The sequence below is a fragment of the Aristolochia californica genome, unplaced genomic scaffold (genome assembly GCF_029961685.1).
Source record: "Aristolochia californica isolate CCGP_79_NKW_82.1479 unplaced genomic scaffold, dmAriCali1.0.hap1 SCAF_12, whole genome shotgun sequence".
In the NCBI taxonomy this organism is placed as follows: domain Eukaryota; kingdom Viridiplantae; phylum Streptophyta; class Magnoliopsida; order Piperales; family Aristolochiaceae; genus Aristolochia; species Aristolochia californica.
In genome coordinates, this window is record NW_027181793.1 from 1,164,496 (window position 1) to 1,185,776 (window position 21,281).

Genomic DNA, 21,281 nt, shown 5'->3' on the forward strand with positions numbered 1-21,281 from the left:
TATGATTAGAAGAGAAATTTGGCTAAAAAACTAGGATTCTAAAAGAAATGGAAACTCAATTCACATCGATGCATAAAGAGATAATAGGAGAGAAATAGGAAAAATGAGAGATTTTAGGCAGAATTTACCTTTAGTACTTTTTTATATCAATATCTCCTACAATATGGATCAAAATCACAAACCATTTGTTTCTTTAAAAACAAGACTCAAAGATCTTTAATTTGATACTTAATTTTATATAAAAGGTTTGTTCTCAAATATTTTATGACCTCTTAATTTTTTTATTCTATAGCATGACGGTTGCCAACTCCAATGCAAATATCTTCTTACATATAAATAAGATTGACATGGGAGTATATAGAAGTGTAGTTTCAGAAGGAGAAAACTTTACATCAATCTAATCTATATGTAAGGAGATATTTGCATTGGAGTTAGGAATCGTCAAACTATAGAAAGAAGTAAATCAAGCGGACATAAAAGATTAAAAAAAAAACTTTTTTTATGTCAAATTAGATATCAAATTAAATCTCTTTGAGTCCAGTTTCTTTAAAAACAAATCATTTTTTATTCGGAGTTATATTATGAGAGATACGGAGATCAGAAGTACCAAAGGTCAGTTCAACAGAAAATCTCTCATTTTCCTTTTTTCTCTCCTATTATCTCTCCATGCACTGACGTGAACTGAATTTTTTTTTTCTCTGAATCCTAGTTTTTTAGCCAAATTTTTCTTCTAATCAAAGTTGCTTGTTCAGACTTAATCCTGCTTTGGTGTTGTTTTCAAGTTTTGTGTTTTTTGTTACTTGGATGTGTATTTTCCGCATTGTCAACTCCAAAAAATTATGGTCAACCAAAAAATTTAAACTTGGTCAAATTCATTAAGTTCTACGGTTATAGTCTCTCCTAGTTTTTCAATAAAATAAAAGGTCACATTTTAGATTCATTTGACAGTATGAGTGTTGCATAGTCGCCTCTTTCCAGTTAAAGTTGTTTTCCTCTTGTATTTCTTTAGTTTATCATCTTGTATTTTTATCAATTCAGAACAATGCCTAGACCCGCTACCTAAAAAGCAAAGGAGTTTGTCCAACATCCAGCTCAAGTTAAGTCTTTTATTCTTCACCCAAGAGGTGATTTGTGTTTGAGTTACCCTTAAAAGTGAGTTGTATATTTGTTGTACCATGAAGTTGGGCCGCTTTTTTGCCTTTAAAATTAAGTGGAGTGTTTCAAACTATGAGTATTTTGACTAGTGTATGGAGCTTTGCCATAGCCTAGGAGTGATTTTCTTCTCCCATATTGTGTTTTGTCCAAGTTAGGTCTCTATGTCCTTTTTATCCCTAGTTTGAGGGGGAGAAGAATAACAAGTACAATAATGAGGTATTTTATTCCACATGTTATGGTAATTTTTATGTGACCAAAATATTCAAGAAAAATGGAGAACAAAAGATGAAATTTTTTGTATCTATGAAGATTTTTTAGCAAAAGAAGATTGAAGACCAAATATTTTTTTTCCTTGCAACTTGAAGTTATAAACTCTAGCTTGAAGGGAAGTGTTGACAAGTAGCTAAGGAAGAGTCTTACATGACCCTCATAGCAAGAAGTCTCACGAAGCCAGAATTATTATAGTGTAAGGATATATTCTCATTGGAGTTGACAAATCAAACTCAATAGAAATCAACTAGAGTTTTTTATTTGTAAGTCAAAATAAAGATATGTAAGTCTACTGAATGAAGCAAATCAAACTTATAATAGGTTCAAGAACGAAGCTTTTATGTCAAATTATGTATCAAATTAAATCTATTTGAGTTTAATTTCTTGAGAAGCAAATTGTTTGTTATTCTAAGCTATTTTTTTAGAGATATTGATATTAGAAGTACCAAAGGTCATCTTTTCCGAAAATCTTTTTTTTTTATCTATTTTCTCTCCTACTACCTATTCATGCATTGACGTGAATTGAGTTTCCTTTTCACCTAGATTCATAGATTTTTAGGAAAAACATTCTTCTAAACAGAGAGTTTTGGCCAAACTTTTAATCACTCCATGATGTGCTCGTTCAAGGTATGCAATATCCTGCTTGGATACTTTCAACTCTTTGCATTTTTTTTACTTAGTTCATCATCATCTCCAAATATTAAGCTCACCCCAAAAAAATTTTGTTGAAGTCATACTTGGTCAAAATAGTTTGTTAAGTTATTTTTACAGTTCTTTCGTTAGTCTCCCCTATTTTTTTCTCAATAAAAAGGTTACATTCTAGATTCATTTGGAAGTAATGGTGTTGCATAATCACCTCCTTTCGATTAAAGTTGTTTTACTATGGCACTTCTTCATTTTATCATCTTTTATTTTTATCACTTCAAAACAATATCTAGACCCACTATCTAAAAAGTATAGGAGTACGCCCAACATCCAACTCGAGTCAAGACCCTTATTCTTCACCCAAGTAGTGATTTGTGTTTGAGTTACCCTTAAAAATTGAGCAGTCTCTTAGTTATGCCCTAAAATTGGGTCATTTTTCTGCTTTTGAAATTGAGCGGAGTTTGTTTCAGACTATAACCATTTTGACTAGTGTACGGAGCTTTCTCATATAGGTAGGAGTGATTTTTTTTCTCCCATATTATATTTTTTCCAAGTTGGGTCTCTATGTACTTTTTATCCTTAGGTTGAGGGGGAGAGGTAGAAGAATGACATACAAGAAAACTGTATTTTCCTCCACACATTGTGGTAATTTTTATGTGACCTAAATATTAAAAAAAAGAATAAAATATGAAAATTTTGCTTATAAGAAGATTTTTTTAGCAAAAAAATGATTGAAGACCAAGAACTATTTTCCTTGTAAGCTAAAGTTACAAACTCCATTTTAAGGGGACTATTGAAAAGCAGGGCAGAATCTTACATAACTCTCGTAAAAAGAAGTCTCATAGAGCAGTCATTAATATAGCAAAATCTTACAAGAGTCTCATGGGAGAATAACTCATAGAAGTATTACATTTAAAAGGTGTTTTAATTATGTTAATTTTTTATTTATGTTCTATTGTTTAATTATGCTAGGACTTATCTTTTAAGTGAAACATTAAGTATAACTAGGACAAAGATAATCTAATTGTGATATGATTCTACTTATTTCCTCTATCGTAAATAGAGGCTCATTGTACCCAAATTAAAAAACTAAAAAACCAGTGAAGTCTTATTCTTTTCTAGAAATTCAATAAAAGTGTTGTTCTTGATATAATAAAACGTTTGAAAAAACGAAGCCTTATGTTGTTGCTCAAACCTCCCTTGATGCTTAACCTTTGCTCTTCATATGTTGATTTCTCTTGGTAGAAAATTCCTATTTTTGAATTTTTTTTAATTTAAAAAATAGACTCAAAGGAATTTCTGTCAATATATAATTTTTAATATGAAAACTATAGGATGGAGGTAGGAACATTAAGGAAACAGTAAGTATAGGGATAGGAAAACCTCAAAAAGGAAGAAAAATATAGAATACAAACCTAAACTAATAGATATGATTAAAAAAAGGATCACATTATCTCTATAAGTTGACCGCCTCAACTCACAGACCCTACTCTGATACAATGTTGATTTTCTAAAAAAGAGAAATAATTTATTTTGAGTACAATTAACCTCAATTGATAAAAGAAAAATACATAGAATCATAATGAAATTAAACTAACCAAGTTCCAGTTACAACTAGATAGTACTCCTAATTATAATCAAATTAAACAACAACTAAAAAAAATTAAGATAACTAAAACACCTTTGAACTGAGACTTCCTCCCATGAGACTCATGTTAGACTCCATATTAGTTCTCCTTATTTGAGATTTCTTCCTATGAAAGTAACGTAAGATTCTTCTATAATTGTTATTCAATAATTAATAATATGTTATTTATAGTTAATATTACTTTAATTTTATTTTTATCAATTTATATTCATCTATATTCATATTTTAACAAGATATTAGTATTTAAAATTAAGGGATCAAAATTCAAAACACATATGTGATAGCGGCTAGCCAATACACCCAAAAGACCGATCTATTAGGTGCAGAAAGTTATTGCCTATAAGAGTAGACGGAACCACTCTAACACTCACCCCGCTCATTTGAACGCGGGACGTGACGTGCCCAACTCTGATACTATGACAGCGGCTAGCCAATACATCCAAAAGACCGATCTTTTAGGTGCGGAAAGCTACCGCCTACAAGAGTAGACGGAACCACTCTAACAATATATTCCAAATAATATACAGGTTAATATTGTCTTTTAACAAGTCTATTTTGATTTTTTTGTGAAAAAATAGGTTAATTGCACATTCATTTGTAAAAATATTTATAGAAGGGGGTTTTTCACTACTAATATATTAAGTAAAAAAAAAAGAGTAGCAATCTAAGACCATATAAGCTTAATTCTCAATCTAACCATCAAAATTTAATTGGATGACATAAAATTTGATTTCTTTTTAATTTATATTTATTGTTTATATTCATTTTTTATTAATTTTTCATGCAAAAATAAAGGTAATTAACTGAAATATTAAGAACAGGTTCACTAGACAATGCGTAATGGTAATTCTCCTAGTTAACATAGGAATGGTGAACGGTGAAGTCATCTGTTACCTTCAAGAGCTCAGTTTTAATATCAGAACTGCTTACGGAAATTTACAACCAACAATTAATTAGACATTTTAACGTTGTAATAACGGCAGACTCTTTACAGACAAGGCCTAATTGACAAAAAGTGATACACACAGAGACTGTGGCAGTCAGAGAACAGGAGCTGTTCAACATTAAGAAATTTTATGTAGACGCAGACTTCATCTTCTCCACTTATCAATCTCTCTGGAAGTCACGCTGACTAGTCTTTTGGTGTTTATAACCAGTTCATCAAACAGAGCACCTATTTGTTCCCTGCAGTCGCAGCAAAGAAGTAAGAACATCAAAAGAGACAGAGTTACAAGTACTAATCACTACAGGCACATTCAGTGTGGACCAAACCAACCGATTTCTAAGGATCTGTTTGGAACCCCATAGAAAAGAAAAGAAAAGACAAGAAGAATTTGACCATTGTTATTCCTAAAAATAGATAGTGAGATGGAGAATTTGATAATTATCTCATTTTTACTAACTAATTTTTAGAATAATAATAGTCAAATTCTCATTTTCTTTTCTTTTCTAGGGATTCCAAGCAGAACTCTACAGGGCATTATTCTGTTTTTTTTTCTATTTCTTTATTTGGTTATGGGTTGTGATAATGAAAATCATCAGAAGCACCATGATATGAACAGCAGCACCAAGATCATCCATCACAAAATGCAATATCTTTCAGTTGAAAATAGAAATGATTTCACAAATGGGATATCTTTCATTTGAAATCATCAGAAAGTTACAAATGTTTTTCCCCATTATAGATTTTTAAGAATCTTTTAGATGATAGCTTGTAACCGCCCCATTAGAAACTTTATCATTTTTTTCCAATCATCAAGTCACATTATGATTCGCCTAGTCAACCAGGGTTTGGAGCATAAAACTCAACTGTACCTCATACCATGCAAAGAGCAGCCTCAATCAATCTGACTCGGTCTGACTTTAACAAACATTACCAACCTTTCATGCATGCAAAGGGAGATCCCTTCAATTGCATGAGGGGGACACCCTTCCTCAAAGTCACAATGGGCAGCTCCCTTCTTGCCACTTGAGGGTGAATATCCCTCACTAACCATCAGCAGGGTGTAGCTTGCCCTGAGCGAGGGGCAACCACCCAGAAACAAAAATACCACCAGGACATAAACCAAAGTTAACTCGCATATATATTCTAGAGGTAAAACTACTACAACTATAAATTCATTTTCTGCAAGAAATAATCTTTGAAAAAAAAGACAGAGAGGCCAAATAAACTGATACAAGATACAAGATTGTTTTAAGAAATGAAAGTACATTTTGTTTTTCAAACAAGATGTTCATGAAGGAAATTTTTAAATAGGAGCAGAGACTATAGATAATTCTTTTAGATCCTTTGCACGCTATACACATCAGCCTAAGGAGGCTCCACCTAACTGCAGACTCAAAAATATGACAACGACGACTTATCTCCTCTAGCCAATTCTCATCTCACAAGGGACTTCATTTTTCTCCTAAACGAGACTGTTACCAACCCCCCAAAGTCAACCCAGTAGGATCGAGTCTAGTAGTTTACTTTAGCAAGTTTGTTTTATTATAAGCAATGTAAATACAGTAAGAGAGTGCAAGATTTAAGGCTCGATAAGGAGGCTTCCCCCAATACAGCCATGAGAAAAGAGAACAGTATATTCTGAAAGTGTCTAAATTCAGTGTAACTAGGAGTTTACTTGCAACTTAAGTCAGTAGGCATAGAACCATGAGTCCCACATAGGACTTAGACAATAGATGCTCAGTAGTCGAGCACTATACAGTGAAAGCTCTTCAGAGCCTCAGAAGCAATCAATTTAATACAACTTCACTTTTATCTAGCTTCAACTAACCCCAGGCATCGGACCAATGATATAAAGGTCATTAGGTGGCAAAGCCCCCCGATCCATAGGATGTCTATCAATGTGAGGAATCTCACCAGCTCATTCATTCCTCCGAGGAGAACTATCCCTGGAAACGCTAAGTCTTAGGTTCCTATTCCATCCATTCCATTAGTCTAGCTGGCCACCCCCATCACAACGATCCAAAGTCAGGTAGTAAGATTATAGCCCTTAGACTAGTGTCTTGAGTCCCATTGTGTCAAACCCTTCCATACGAGTCCAGGCCATTACTTTGGATGAGTCTAATCAAGTGTAGTCGAGTCTACCCTTGTCAAGTCTAGTCCCAAGAGTCCCTATCTATCACACAAGTCCTCTTTAGTCAAGAGAGTCCCTACACGTCTTGTCTTAAAATCCGTGATCCTCTAGAGATCTATTTTCATGAGATTAGTATTAATTAGGTAAGTTCAGCTGGGAGATCGACATGCCTCTTTTTCAAGTAATTTTCCTATTAAACTACAACTAAGTCTCCTATCTTTCATATAGCCCCCAAAGTGCATTACTATCCTAAACAGGAGTCCTTCCTTCCCTTTCCATTTCTTCCTCTTTAATTCAAGAGTTGCAAAATTAGGTTCCTTGATTGGCACCAACTCCAAGTAGGTCTAGTTTCCTATTTGTTCACTACCAAGTCTATTTCTAAATAACACCAAATCTCTCTAGAATGTCCTCTCTCATCCTTAGACATCATTTAAACCTCACTTGAAATCCCTTAAGTCCCTTAAAACCCCAACCCTAGTTTTCAACCTATTGCATACCCTAACCAAGCTCCAATCCCAAAACGCTACTTTCATATTTTCGCCTCTCGAATCCTCGAGCCACCTATCCTACTATCTCTCTGAATCCCTAAATTACAGAACTATAGCCTCACACACATCTACCTACATCCCTAAACCTTCCCTTACATCTAAAACCTCCAAAACCGTAATCAGTCCATATCGTTATTTGTTGTTCTTCTCCATAGTTTCACATAAAAAGTCCTTTTCCACATGTAATACGCCCACTAGGTACCAAGGTCTCTCCCCTTGCCTCTAGAACCTTTGCATATAAGCAGGAACATAACATGTTATAATCATGTTTTCTTGCTAGAGTTTCAAAGGCTAGAGCAACAGGTTAGAGACCCTTAACTTTCGTTTCAAGTGGGGAAGAGGATACCTTGACAGAACTCTAGATAGCTGGGGTCAGGGATTTATGTTTTGGGCCGAGGTAGTCTGGCAAGGAAAAATAATCTAGCGACTTGAGTATGAGGTAGAGGACGTTGGTAGAGGTTAGAGAGGCTGGATTAAGGGTTTGGGAACGTGCAAGAGATGAGAAGAGGTGGAAGGATAGGTGCGGTCTAATGATTAATTACACTCTGGTTTGGGTAGAATGGCTCAGCTACAGATGAGGGAAAGGCAGGAACTCATGGGTGAAGTGGGATGCTTAACTGTTGCCCAAGGGTCAGTCAAACTATAGGAGGGGAAGGCTGGCTAGGCTAATGAAAGGAAAGGGCTAAATAATGAAACAAATGGAATGATGAACCAAAGATAAAAATACCTTTGCATAGAAGGATGCTGAACTTGGTTGGATTGTGTAGGGGACGACCAAGCCAAAGCGTAGAACCAAGGATTCAAGCCTTTACCAGGGCTGAGCACTTGACTTGGTGAGACTTGATATGCCAGATAGAGAGCCTTGAATTGGGGATTAGCTGCCTAGTGACATTTTGATTGTTGATCAAATGCATGTGTTGGCCAAAGCCCATAGGGGTTAGTCAAAGATTATTAAAAGGTATTTTTGTGATTGGAAACCAAACAATTCAATATAACTTTTCTTTTATCTAGCTTTGGCCAACCCAAGTCGTTGGACCGAAAATATAAAGGTTAGGGCATTAGGCCCCAATACATAGGGTATCTATCAAAGTAAGGAGTCTCACCAGCTCATCCATTCCCTTGAGGAGGATTGCCGTCAGCACAGATAAAGAGTCTTTGGTTCCTATCTCATCCATTCCATTCCTATCTGATTATGCAGGCCTATATGGTGATGAAGACAGTAGAGATTCTAGAGAATAACCAGGCCAACCATTTCCGTCATTAGAAAAAAAGGGAAACCTACCACAGACTGAGTCACCATGCCAGGTACAAAGAAGTAGAACCACTACAGGCAAACCTGGATTACTACAAGCATCAGGGCTAACCAAACACCTAACAATGTTGAGCCCAGACACCAGGAAAGGACCGCAAGTTGCAATGACAAAAGGTCAACTTATTCTATACACATGCCTGAAAGCCAAGAAGGAGAAGATCATAACGTAGCTATGGTAGAGGATGCATCGACCTTTAGCAACTTGGTAAGGTTCTTCACTAAATAAAACTCCTTCAAAAATTTCAAGTTACTCATGTAACAAAAGAAGAGAACATATGGCCAAGATTCCAAGAGTTGAACAAAATAGAAGCATCCTGTAAAGAGGCAAAAAAAAAAACCTTGAACTCTTTCTCGTTGTTACAACCCACCTAAAGGTTTCACCACCAAACAAATCAATTCGAAGAAGAGGAAGTACAGCCAAAAGCTGATTTTCTTCCACATGGAGTTGATGCTACCAAGAAGTCACTCCAATCCTAAACCCGTTTTGGGTTCATGGGGTCAATTCAGTATAAACCTCTCTCCTTCTTAACTGACACCAGAAGCAACTGTAACTTCATGAGTTCCAAGCTCACACTCAAGCATAAGTGACCCATTTATCAAGTACCTCGGTTGCAATCAGAATTGCGGATGAGAGTAGCATGACTTCCCAATATTAGACTCAAACAAGATTCTCATTGGTTCCCCCAACTATGCTATAGCCAACATTGGGGCATAAATTCGAGACTCCTTCATCCTCATACCTCAGATGGAGCACATAGTAATCCTGGGCACACAATGGCTAAAGAAATGTGGAGACATTGTGTGGAACTTCGCAGAAGGTACCATGTGTTTTTTCATGGATGATCAATTTGTGCAGATCAAAACTAAACAATTTAAGGAAGAATGAGCATCAGAGTAGCATGAACTGTATGAGGTCTCAAGTAATGAAGACACAAAAGAATTTGAAGAAAAGAGTCAAATGAGTACAAAGAAACAGCACTACCATGCTCACTGAACAGGCAATGCAACTGTAGGGACACATTAATCGTCTGAACCTCCACATTTTGAAGCTTTGAGATTCTAAAACATATGCCTAACTTTGTGGAATAGAGAATCCAAGTTACCAGCTTTTCCTTTTTCTCCTTTCCAGTACAAAGAATTACTTCCGTGGCGTCTCCTATTGGTATTGGTATTGTATCAGATACCAAAAATCTGATATAGTATACCAGATAAAGCCATTACAAGACTGAGTAGAACTCACCCTGTATCATATGATTCAGTGAACACTTCCAGATCCATTAAGCAACAATCAATAAGTATAGTTTCAAATTTTAAAATTGAACTTAATAGAGTGGTCAACTAATAAGCAGAATGAAAGCTGTGTTTACGGCTTCATAGGATTTAAATCCAAGGAAATTGTGAATCCATAACTACCACGATACAACTATTCATTCAAAAGAAAAAACATATGGGGAGCACAAATAAAATTACTTACTGAGAAGGAAGATTTCCTGATCCTTGAAATAATTTCCCCACATTAGTGTATTTGCGGCTCTCATCATATGCCATTCCTTTTCCCATGCCATAACCAAATCCTAAGCCAACCCCACAGCCAGCACCAAATCCAAATCCGAGTTGTAAACCAGGAAGGCCAGCACCAAAACCAGCACCTGATAATCAGAATATGAACTCACTAATAAATTCTCTTAAAACTTTTATAGATTGCAAACAACTTAATTTATTTGAACTATCATCTCTTCATTTCGGATAGGGCAGCTCGACAAATTGACCAATTCTTGTGTGTCCAAAAGTAAGATGATCAGCACAAGACAATAATTACCAACATGTGCACCAGGAAAGAGGCTGGACTGCATTAATTTAAAATCTTGAATGTCTTAAAATGAGGTGGTCAGCACAGATAAGACTTGCCAACAAGTGTTTAGGATAAGAGGGGAGAGAAAGAGAGAGAGAGAGAGCACAGCTCTTTCAGCCTATAACCATTACATGCAAAATCAGATGACAAATTTTCTATGCAGAGCATAGATTAGCTGCTTGATCGAGAAGGGTTGATAGCAGAAACGAATGGTAAAAAGTTTTCTGTGGAAAAACATTTATCATAACTACAAAACTGTTACATTATCAGCACAATGTCCTGCTTATGCAGAAGAAATACGTAAGTTAGACTTCAGAGTGCCTTCAAGATCATGAAGCATGATAATGTTATAGAAGTGGTCCAATTGCCTTCAAACATGGATGACCAATCAGAATAGTGAAGTGCAAAAATTTTTTAAAAAATTATGCTATTGAAATAGCAAAAGATAAGGGAAATATTCGTGCAACTGCAATTTCTTTAAAAGATTAATGTAACAAATACAAGTAAAAGAAGAAGAAAGAAATCTAACAAAAACTTTATTTTGCAAAAAAGGTAAAAAATGGATACAGAAGAACCAGACTAAGGGTTTAATGAAATTATTGTAAGAAGGGAAAGGAAATATAAACCTCAGAGATTCAGGCATTGTACCACGTGATGTCATAGAAGACACTCGAAAAGGAGGAGTTTAAAGATCTAGTCCAATAAATGGGACCGAATCTGCACTTTACCAGACAATCATCCTAAACTCTAACCGATCACCCAGAGATTTCATTGGCTGAGTACCCATTGATCGTGGCATGAGGTTGTAGGTTCATCTTAGATATTACCTACTTGAATAGACGATTCTTATTAATGATGCAATTAAAAACACTAGTTTCAAAATGAATGTGCTCTAAGGACAAAGAAAAAGATTGTATGTGACCCATCTGAGATTTCATCATGCACTCATCCTTCTATTCATCTCAATTTTGATTACAAGAACAAGAAAAAGAACAAAGGAAGAAAACGAGAATTAAACAAAGAAAAAATATTTAAGACCCAAACACTCAGAAAAGATCTACCCAATAATTTGAAAATGACCTATAACAAAGTTTCATGGGCCTGAAACTTAGCTCTAGAAAAGACGAGTATTGAGAGTGTCATGATTGACAGATTTTAAAAACTTATAAAAATCCAGATTGACTACTTTCTAATTCATTTACATACAGGAAGTCCAAGATATTGATATATTTCCCAAGGGACCCTAGCAGGTATCCTGCCTACATATCTTCATAAAACATGGATGAAGACAGGATCGAGATAGAGCACCAAAGCCTTGTCATATAGACCTTTATAAGAAATAAGCGGCCACAAGCAAAGGTTGACTTTGTTCAGATTCACTAAAGCAGCAAAAACTTTCACAATTCAGTCCAATGCGATCGGTTTAAGCTGCTGTACTCATTGAACGGAGCAAATTTGACAAAAGTTTCCTGTGGTTTTAGGTATTCCAAAATCGGTGTCCTTACGAAAAGAACCAGAAGTCAAAGGGTGTTGGAAGCTTGGAGATGATACCAACAGAAAGGGATAAAAGCCAATTGGGCAGTAGGCCAACATGCGGATGAAGGTTGATTACTTCTACAAGCAACCATAGTGGACGTTGAAAAAAAACAAGAAGCTATAGAAAGAAGTCCACCGGCGGTGGCAACATGCAGGTGCCAGGAAAACCAGTCTCACCTCCGAGAAGGCCGAAGCCCAAACCAACACCACAGCCGGCCCCATAACCGAAAGCCGGTCCCACCTTCCCCAAATGCTTAGTTCGCAGCACCGGGAGCCTCCAGATGATCCCTCTCTCGTCACGATCCTCGCCGCCGCTCATCTCTCTCTCAAGACCCTCCGCTTTGTCAGTACGTTTCTTCCTACCAAGAGAGTATCGAGGGCGTTCAATAGTAGGGATGTCAACGGATCCAGATATTATCCGGTTTGATTGGTGTCGGATTCGGATCCGGATCCTGCGATAAATCCGAATTTTTTGTGTTTCTTGGATTGTCGGATCTATAAAAGAAAGAAGAAGAGTTTTTCATTTCTCTCTTTTCTTCCCTTAGTGTTTTTTCCTTCTTATGCCTCTTGCTTTCTTTCTTGTAGAAAATTTTCTCTCTCCTCCAGCTTTTTCAATGAGATCTTCTTCGATAAAGAACAGTAAGAAAGACACAAGGGTTTCGTTTCTCTCTTTGCACTTTCCTCTTTCTTTTCCTCCTATGCCTCTTATCTATCGGGTAGGTCGAGCAAGTTTTTTGTTAAGTGCAATAGTTGTTTTCTTTCTTTGTAGAAAGAATGTAGCTTATGAGTGCCTTACAACACATATTTCGTTACATTCATTCGATTTTTTATTTAGTTCATCATGTCTTTTTACCTTGTTCAAGGTCTATCTTTTAATTTCTTCCTCCAACCTAGAAACTAAGGTTTGCAAAAAAAAAAAAAAAAAAAAAACACTTACTTGTTGCATTTACTTTCGATTGTTGTTTTAGTTTTTTTTTTTTATTGAAATTTCAGATTTGGATTTAGACTCAGATTTGGGTTCGGATTTGGATTCAGATTTAGATTTGGATTACAAATAGTATCCGAATACAAATATGAACCAACAAAGTCGGATTCATAAATCCGTTTGTGGAAAGTTCCCAAATATTCAGATGAGAATCATTTCTGAATTATCTTGAGTATCTAAACATAAACCAGTGAAAACTAAGAAAAAGAAAAAGAGAGAAGAAAGTATGTATTTGTGAGAACACAAAGGAGAAAGGAGAGTAATAAGTTGAATGCTCACCCTTCCTACTTTTAATTCCTTATTAGTTTGTACATAATAATTCCAAAACAATAAAAAAAACAAAAATGCCTCCATGAACTAGTTAAGCTCATTACATGTATAAATAACTCTTTCTCTCTTGCATGAAATGCATGGATTGAAAAACACATCTTTTCTCACACTCCCCCTCAAGTTGGACTATATTTATTAAATATACCTAGCGTGTTGCATAGAAATGCATATGGTTTAATGAAAAGCCAAATGATATCTACACATCTACAATTTTGAACCTCACAATTCGTTTGCAACACCTGCCCAAAACACTTTGGGACTTATGGTCAATAGTTCTAGGTACAAGCACCCAAAAAGGATTTACAAAATACAATAAATCAATATACTTTGATTGACTTAAAAGCAAGAATTTTTTACATTACAATACCTCTTGACAGGCAAATATACAATTGAAAGTAATAACGAAGTTACACCAGAATTTGTAGGTGAAACTATCAATTTGATTAACACTATAATATATATAAGATAATGACCAATGATGCCATTTGAGAAGGTATTTAAGAGATGTAAAAATAAATATAAAATATTTAGCTCAAAACTTTGAATAAAGACTCCAATCTCAAATTTCAAACTCAGACCCTTTGAAACCACTTGAATATAACATATGTTAGATTCTAGGTTGTCATGCTTAAGAGGTTTGTAAAAGAAGAAGAGGGAGAAGAAGGACAGGAAATGGGTAGAGGAGGGTTTAGAGAAGAAGGCAAGACATGTGAGAAGAGAAGAGATTTAGGGGGGAGAAAAACAGAGCTCGATATATGCTCCCCCCTCTAAGACTTCTTATTTATAGAGTAGGGTAGAAACCCTAATACATTGCAAAGAGTGAAATGAAAAAAAAACCCTTTAATTATAAGATATATCATTAATGCTCTTTCAATGCTCCCATTCAAGCTGGTGAAAATAATATCAAATAATTCTATCTTTGAGCAAATAGTAGCAAGTGGTCCCGATGTGATTCTAACAATGGCAACTAAATATTTACTTGATGATTCTAACAATGGCAGCTGAATATTTTCTTTCCTATTTTAAATGATCGTCTTCAACACTCACCCTCAAGTTGGAGTATATGTTAATGATACCCAACTTGTCGAGTAATGCTACGAATTGGGACAAACTCAACGCATTAGTGAATACATCTGCAGTTTGGTTGTTGGTTCTTATGTGTGCTATCTTAATTAAGCTTGCTTGAATTTTTTCACTAACTAAGTGAAAATTAATTTCGATATCCTTGGTTCACTCATGAAAGACTAGGTTTGAGGCAATATGTAGAGCAATTTGGTTGTCACAATACAACATGACCGGGTGACTTTGTTTGATTTCCAAGTCCTTCAAAACATTCTTCAACAAGTAATTTCACAATATGTAGTAGCCATAGAGTGATACTCTGCCTCTGCAGATGATTAAGACACCGTTGTTTGCTTCTTTATTTTCCAAGAAATGGGTGATTGTCTAAGAAATATACAATACCCTGTAACTGACCTTTTTGTGACCTTGCAACGAGCCCAATCTATATCACAAAATGCATTTAATTAGAGTATACTTGTGGTGGATAGAATAATACCCTATCCTGGTGTTCGTTTCAAGTAGTTAAGGACTTTATGTGTTGCCTCAAAGTGCAGTGTACGTGGTTTCTCCATAAATTGACTTAAAACATGGACGTTGTAGACCAAACCTAGTCTAGTAATAGTCAAGTAGATCAATCTCCCACAAGATATATGATGAAGGATCAGTTTGGAAGTCTCCATCAGATTGTGTAAGAGCCAAGTTTTGCTCCATTGAGAACCTTGTAGGTTTAACTCTTAAAAATCCAACATCTTCTAATTTCTCCAAAGCATATTTCCTTTGAGAGAGAGAGAGAGAGATCCCCTTTAAAGACCTTGATACTGCTATGCCCAAGAAGTATTTGAGTTTACCTAGATCCTTAAGCTTGAATTTCTTGGATAATAGCTGTTTTCACATCTTCAATATGTTGCATATTATTACCTGCTAAAATCACGTCATCAACATTCACAAATATTGATGTAAAACTTCCTTTGTGGGAACAGACGAATAATGAATAGTCTATCTTTGATTGGTGAAAACCAATAGCTTTTAGGGCTACTAAAAGCTTCAAAAACCACTATCTAGAAGTTTGTTTCAAACCATATAACGACTTATTAAGTTAGCACACTTGAGTCTCTCACTTTCGTTCGAATCCTAGAAGTAGTGACATGTACACATTTTCATCAAGATCACCATGTAAGAACATTTTGTTGACATCAAGTTGATGAAGATGTCATCCTTGAATAGTGGAAACACTAAGTAGAACACTCACAATAACCAGTTTGACAACTAGGGTAAACGTATCTCGATAATCGACTCCTTCAATCTAGTTGTATCCCTTAACAACCAAGCAGGCTTTGTAACGCTCGATAGTTCCATTAGATTTTAGCTTCTCTTGGTATACCCATTTACATCAAATGGGTTTCTTGCCAGGTGGAAGAGACACGAGTGTCCATGTATGGTTAACTTGTAGAGCTTGAAGTTCATCATGCATGACTTTACAATATTTTAGTATCCTTCGTGGCCTATATGAAACTAGTTGGTTCATTGGTAATGGGTAATTAGTTGGCAAAAGCTTTATGAGATATGGATAACTAAGCATAAAAAAGGACTTAAAAGAGTTCATATGGTGTACCTGATTTTGTGACCACATTGGAGGCAGATGATTGTCCAGGCCATGACGGTAGGGTTGATTCCATATGAAAATTTTGGAGGAAGGTAGGTCGTTTGATTGGTCTAGTGGATAGGCGACTAGTAGGAAGTGGCTTAGGAGTGGGAGAAGGTATTTGATGGAAATGGCCATTAACAATATTTGCAGGTTCATGACTTTCTGGTTGAGTAGGTGTGGATGGCTCAATGTACCTTTGAGGTGTGATTGGGATAGGATCATCATAAAAAAATGGAGTCATGGGAGGCGGCCTTTGACAGGGGCAAGTTGCAAGTCCCACCGATGGTGATGGCTTAGGTCCACTGAAGGATTCGACGGTGTTGTTGCAGTAGTGGCAAGGCAACGTGCTGGTTGTGGAAGGCCAGGTTGGGAACAGATAGGAAGGAAGATCCATCTATCTCAATCGAAAACTAAAAAGAAGCCCTAGATCGATCTTCTGTGTATGACAAAGGGAGAAAGGCTATGATGTCCAACCTCACTTTGATACCATGAGAAAAGGTATGTCTTCGATATGTATTTATGCAATGAGGTAACATATTTATACAAAAAAATGATACAATTATGTTTATCAATTAGCACTGTTGAAACTAAAAATGGCAACTAAATATTTACTTGATGATTCTAACAATGACAATTGAATATTTTCCTTCCTATTTTACATGATCGTCTTCAACATTGTCCAAATTAGTGTTGTCAAAATTGGATCCATGGTTCAATCCCATTGAATCGGAACACGACTCTTTTAGGGTCTGTTTGAAACTCATAGAAAAGAAAAGAAAAGCAAAAAAAGGGATAGAGATATTTTTTGTTGTTTGGCAACAAAGAATCATTGAGAGAAAAGAAAATAAGAGAGAAAATCATGAAATTTTCTCTCTTAGTTAAGAAGTTTTCTCTCACAAAATGATGAAATTTGGGGAGAAAAGAAAAAAAATAGAAACTTGAGAGAAAATTTTAATCAAAATTTCAAAATATTACTAATTTTCTTTTATTTTTTATTTTTCAAGTATATCCAAACATGAGATCCATTTTCTCGCTCATTTTCTATGAGCATCCAAACAAGAGAAAAGAAACAATTTTTTCTTTTATTTTCTCTTTCTCTTTCTTTGTTTTTCTTTCCACTATTTGTTTCCCAAACACAACCTTACAGTTCTCACTTGTTGAATTTATGGAAAAGTGAAATACTTCATTGACATCAATAACTTGTTGTAATCAGAGTACATGAACCTCTATTTATAGTAGAGGAAGGTAGTAGAGTCCAATTACAATAAAACTACCCTTGTCCCAATTACACCCAAACTCTAACACTTAAATATAAGTACTAACATAATTAAATAACTCAATATAGATAAAAGACAAACATAACTCAAACTAAAACTCTTCTTTGACGTAACCATAAGATAATATACTTTTGTGAGTCCTTGATCTTCCAACTGATGTGATAAAGATGTCAGCTCATGGTAATCATTGTGGGTCCTACTTCTTATGGGTTTGGGCCCATCTTGTGGGCTTTCCTTGGTCGTGTGTCCCATCTTATAATAATCTTAGATATGTGGGCCTTCTTTGGTCGTGTGGGCTTGTGATTATATTCTAACACTCTCCCTCAAGTTGGGGGTGAGAGAACAACATGAACTCCCAGCTTGCTGCAAATAATGTGTAGAATATTTTTGTATAAAATGGCACATCTTCCAATATGCCTTCATCTTCCAACATTCCCCCTCACACTGTTGCGTCCTTCCATGAGGCCCTGCTAGCATAATATAAGTGAGAGTAAAAATCACTCCTAGCCAGTAAGTCATTGCTTCATACTCCAGTCCTAATGCTGGATGTAGGGCACACTCCATCTTCTATCGGTAGTGTGCCTATCAACATTGCTCTGAAGTGTCCACCACCATGTCCCTCCACAAGACAACGACTCTCAAGTGGTTGGAGTCATAAAAGCCATTACAGGGGGGGATAACATAGATGTAATAATAAGTTCCTCTGTTATGGTTTCCCAACTGTGATATTTTTTGACAGGGCCTATCATGGTTTCCCAACCGTGATTTTTTTTTTTTTTTGACAGGGTCGATCATGGTTTCCCAACCGTGATATTTTTTGACGGGGTAAAATAAATGATGATATGAGGCGACCTCTTCTTCAATAATAATGTCCCCAAAGAGACATAATAGTAGATGTTGTATATAACACGACCATCTTTCAACACATATAACACGAACCAAATAATAAACTTTGTCAAAGAACCCATGAAATAATCTGATATAAAAATTTCTTCTTAGATGCACAAGCTTCATCTTTTGTGCTCCCCCTTTCTTGAATATTTTGGTCACATAAACTTATTCACAACATATGAAATAAGATACCTCTTTCTTGTACTTATTTCTTCTACTTCTCCCCCTCAAGCTAGGAGGTAATGGCAGTGATCCCAACTTGAACCAAATATCATAGATGTAGCAATAGGCCCAAATAACAAAGATGTATAAATAAACCCTCAAATCAGGGAAAAAGTGAGATATTTTCCTGATATATCAACTCAAAAAGTGACACAAAACAATCAGCTTAAATTTGAATTTTCAATGTAACAGAATACCAGCATGACCTTTGACTTTTCCAATGCAAGTATTTCTTTAAATATAGATCACATTAAAATGAAATTTTCTCATTATGAAATTAGACTTAAATACATTTCATCCAAGTATAGCTTCTCTTCATAAAATATAATTATCAGAAGATAAATAATCTGATAGTTTTCGGTCTATGTCATCTGGCCGAACTAAGTACTGTTTCTCCTTTTTTTCCAAGATTACCATCGACTCTTCCAAGAACAATATCTTCTTATAAAAAAATCATACCGAGAATTGGTTGAATAGGTAAGTAAATAGACTTACGTATATTTCTTTTGATATATAATTCTTCATATAAAGTCTCCTTCTTGATAACATAAAATACCTCGGAAGTTGAGGTTTTTTTATGTAACTCAAATTTCTTTTTCAATCTGACCTTTGCTGCTTCAAATAACGATTTCTCTTTGTAGATAACTCAGATAAAAAATTCGTTGAATAGGTAAAAGAATAGACTTAAAAGATATTTCTTATGATATATATTTATCCATGTAAAGTCTAGTTCTTGATAGCAAAAAAATACCTCGGAATCTGAAGATTGCTGCTACTGCTCGAACCTTTTTTGAAATTTGACCTTCGTTCATTCAAATATTGGCATCTCTCTGTAGATAACTCTAATTGGAACAAATCATTTTTCTTTGGAAAGTAGACTTAAATATCTTTCCGCCAATATATAATTTGTAATATGAAAAACTCCGTATAGAGTTATAAAACGCAAAGAAAACTACATATATAAGGACTGAAAAAAATAACCATGAACCTAGACTTAGGGTTTAGGGTTTAAAGTTTAGAGAAAATGATTACATTACCTCCGTGAGTTGACCAAGTCAACTCATAGAACTTGCTCTGATACCATGTTGATTTTATGAAAAAGTGAAATACTTCATTGACATCAATAACTTGTTGTAATCAGAGTACATGAACCTCTATTTATAGTAGAGGAAGGTAATAGAATCCAATTACAATAAAACTACCATTGTCCCAATTACACCCAAACTCTAACACTTAAATATAAGTTTTAACATAATTAAATAACTCAATATAGATAAAAGATAAACATAACTCAAACTAAAACTCTTCTTTGACGTGACCGTAAGATAAGATACTTTTGTGAAGCCTTCTTGATCTTCCAATTGATGTGATAAGGATGTCAGCTCATGGTAATCATTGTGGGTCCTACTTCTTATAGGTTTGGGCCCATCTTGTGGGCCTTCCTCGGTCATGTGTCCCATCTTATAATAATTTTAGATTTGTGGGTCTTCCTTGGTCGTGTGGGCTTGTGTTTATCTTCCAACATCACGTAAGAGAAATAGTTTTTGACATAAAACTATGAATACCCAGTTGGATGGTATAGTATGAACCTGAGCCAGATCAATTACTTTGGTTTGGTTCAATTATGTTCTTATGAAGAATTGGTTAAAAATTCATTACTAAAGAGAAAATTACATACTATGATCAAGTACTTGCATTAAAAAGATAGTATCAACCAATCAAAGATTGATTCATGTTTAACTTCAACAAGATAGTACATATACAGAAAGTAGAAAGGTGGCCTAGTGGACTTGGTCCAACTAATAGTTAAATTAAGTCTTAACGGATTGGACCACAACTGGTCATCATACTAGTTCGGTGGTCAGTTTATTTTAAAAACATTTAGTGCATTCTAAAAGTAAAAGTGAAAGTATTTTCACGAGCAAAAATAACCCAAAATATGTTAGTGTGTACTAAAAGTGGCGAGTGAAAGTGAATTACCTAAGTAATTCATTTTTACTCATTCTTAAGAAAAAATGAGTGTAAGTGAATTCACTAGCTCTAGGGAGTGATTTACACAAGTTAAAAGTGAAATTACTCCCTAAGGCTAGTGAATTCACTTACACTTAGTGCTCACTTTCTCTCTCACTCTTGTTCTATTCATTATGCACTCTCACTCTTGCATTTGGATATTATAAAATTAAATATTTGTTTAAATATTATATTATATATATTTAATTAAATTAAAAATCTTAATTTAATTTTTAATTTACACAAGTTGAAATTTACTAATAGAATATTTAAATAAAATTATCTTTCAAAAATTAAATCAATTAGACAATTTTATATAACAAAATACCCTCTTTTTATTTATATAAATTCACAATTTTAATATTATATTTGATTTCTAATTTAAGAGTGTGAATTTAGATATTATAAAAGTAACAATTTGATTAAGTATTTGGATAATATAAAATTAATAATAAATTAAATTTTATTTATAATTTAAAACAAGTCAAAATTTATTTTCGTTTAGCCAATAAAAATATATAAATAAAATTTTTATTTTTATACATTTAAATAAATAAATAAATAAATTTAATTAATTAATTAATTCAGATAAGTTAAAATCTATCTTAACTTATTAATAAAAAATTTAAATAAAAAGTTGAGTAAAATGTATTAAAGTATTTTATTAATAATTTATTAACACAAAAAAAATTACTTTCTACTACATTTGATTTATTCGTACACAGGACTGTTACTGTAAGAATACCAGAAAAATCTGCTGCCTGAGCTACACTTCGAAGTCTCTGTTGACGTTGATTTTTCACACCAAACCCTGTT

General features: G+C 34.6%; 1 protein-coding gene across 1 annotated transcript; it reads right to left on the reverse strand.

Annotated features, from left to right (window-relative positions):
• Positions 1 to 4,608: 4,608 nt before the first annotated feature.
• Positions 4,609 to 12,411, reverse strand: LOC137946957 (glycine-rich cell wall structural protein 1). Its single transcript, XM_068793245.1, has 3 exons — positions 12,221 to 12,411; positions 10,130 to 10,304; positions 4,609 to 4,903 (listed from the first exon to the last, which is right to left on the reverse strand). Exons 1-3 carry the CDS (start codon positions 12,360 to 12,362, stop codon positions 4,810 to 4,812), a joined length of 411 nt encoding a protein of 136 aa, XP_068649346.1. The 5' UTR covers positions 12,363 to 12,411; the 3' UTR covers positions 4,609 to 4,809.
• Positions 12,412 to 21,281: the final 8,870 nt, after the last annotated feature.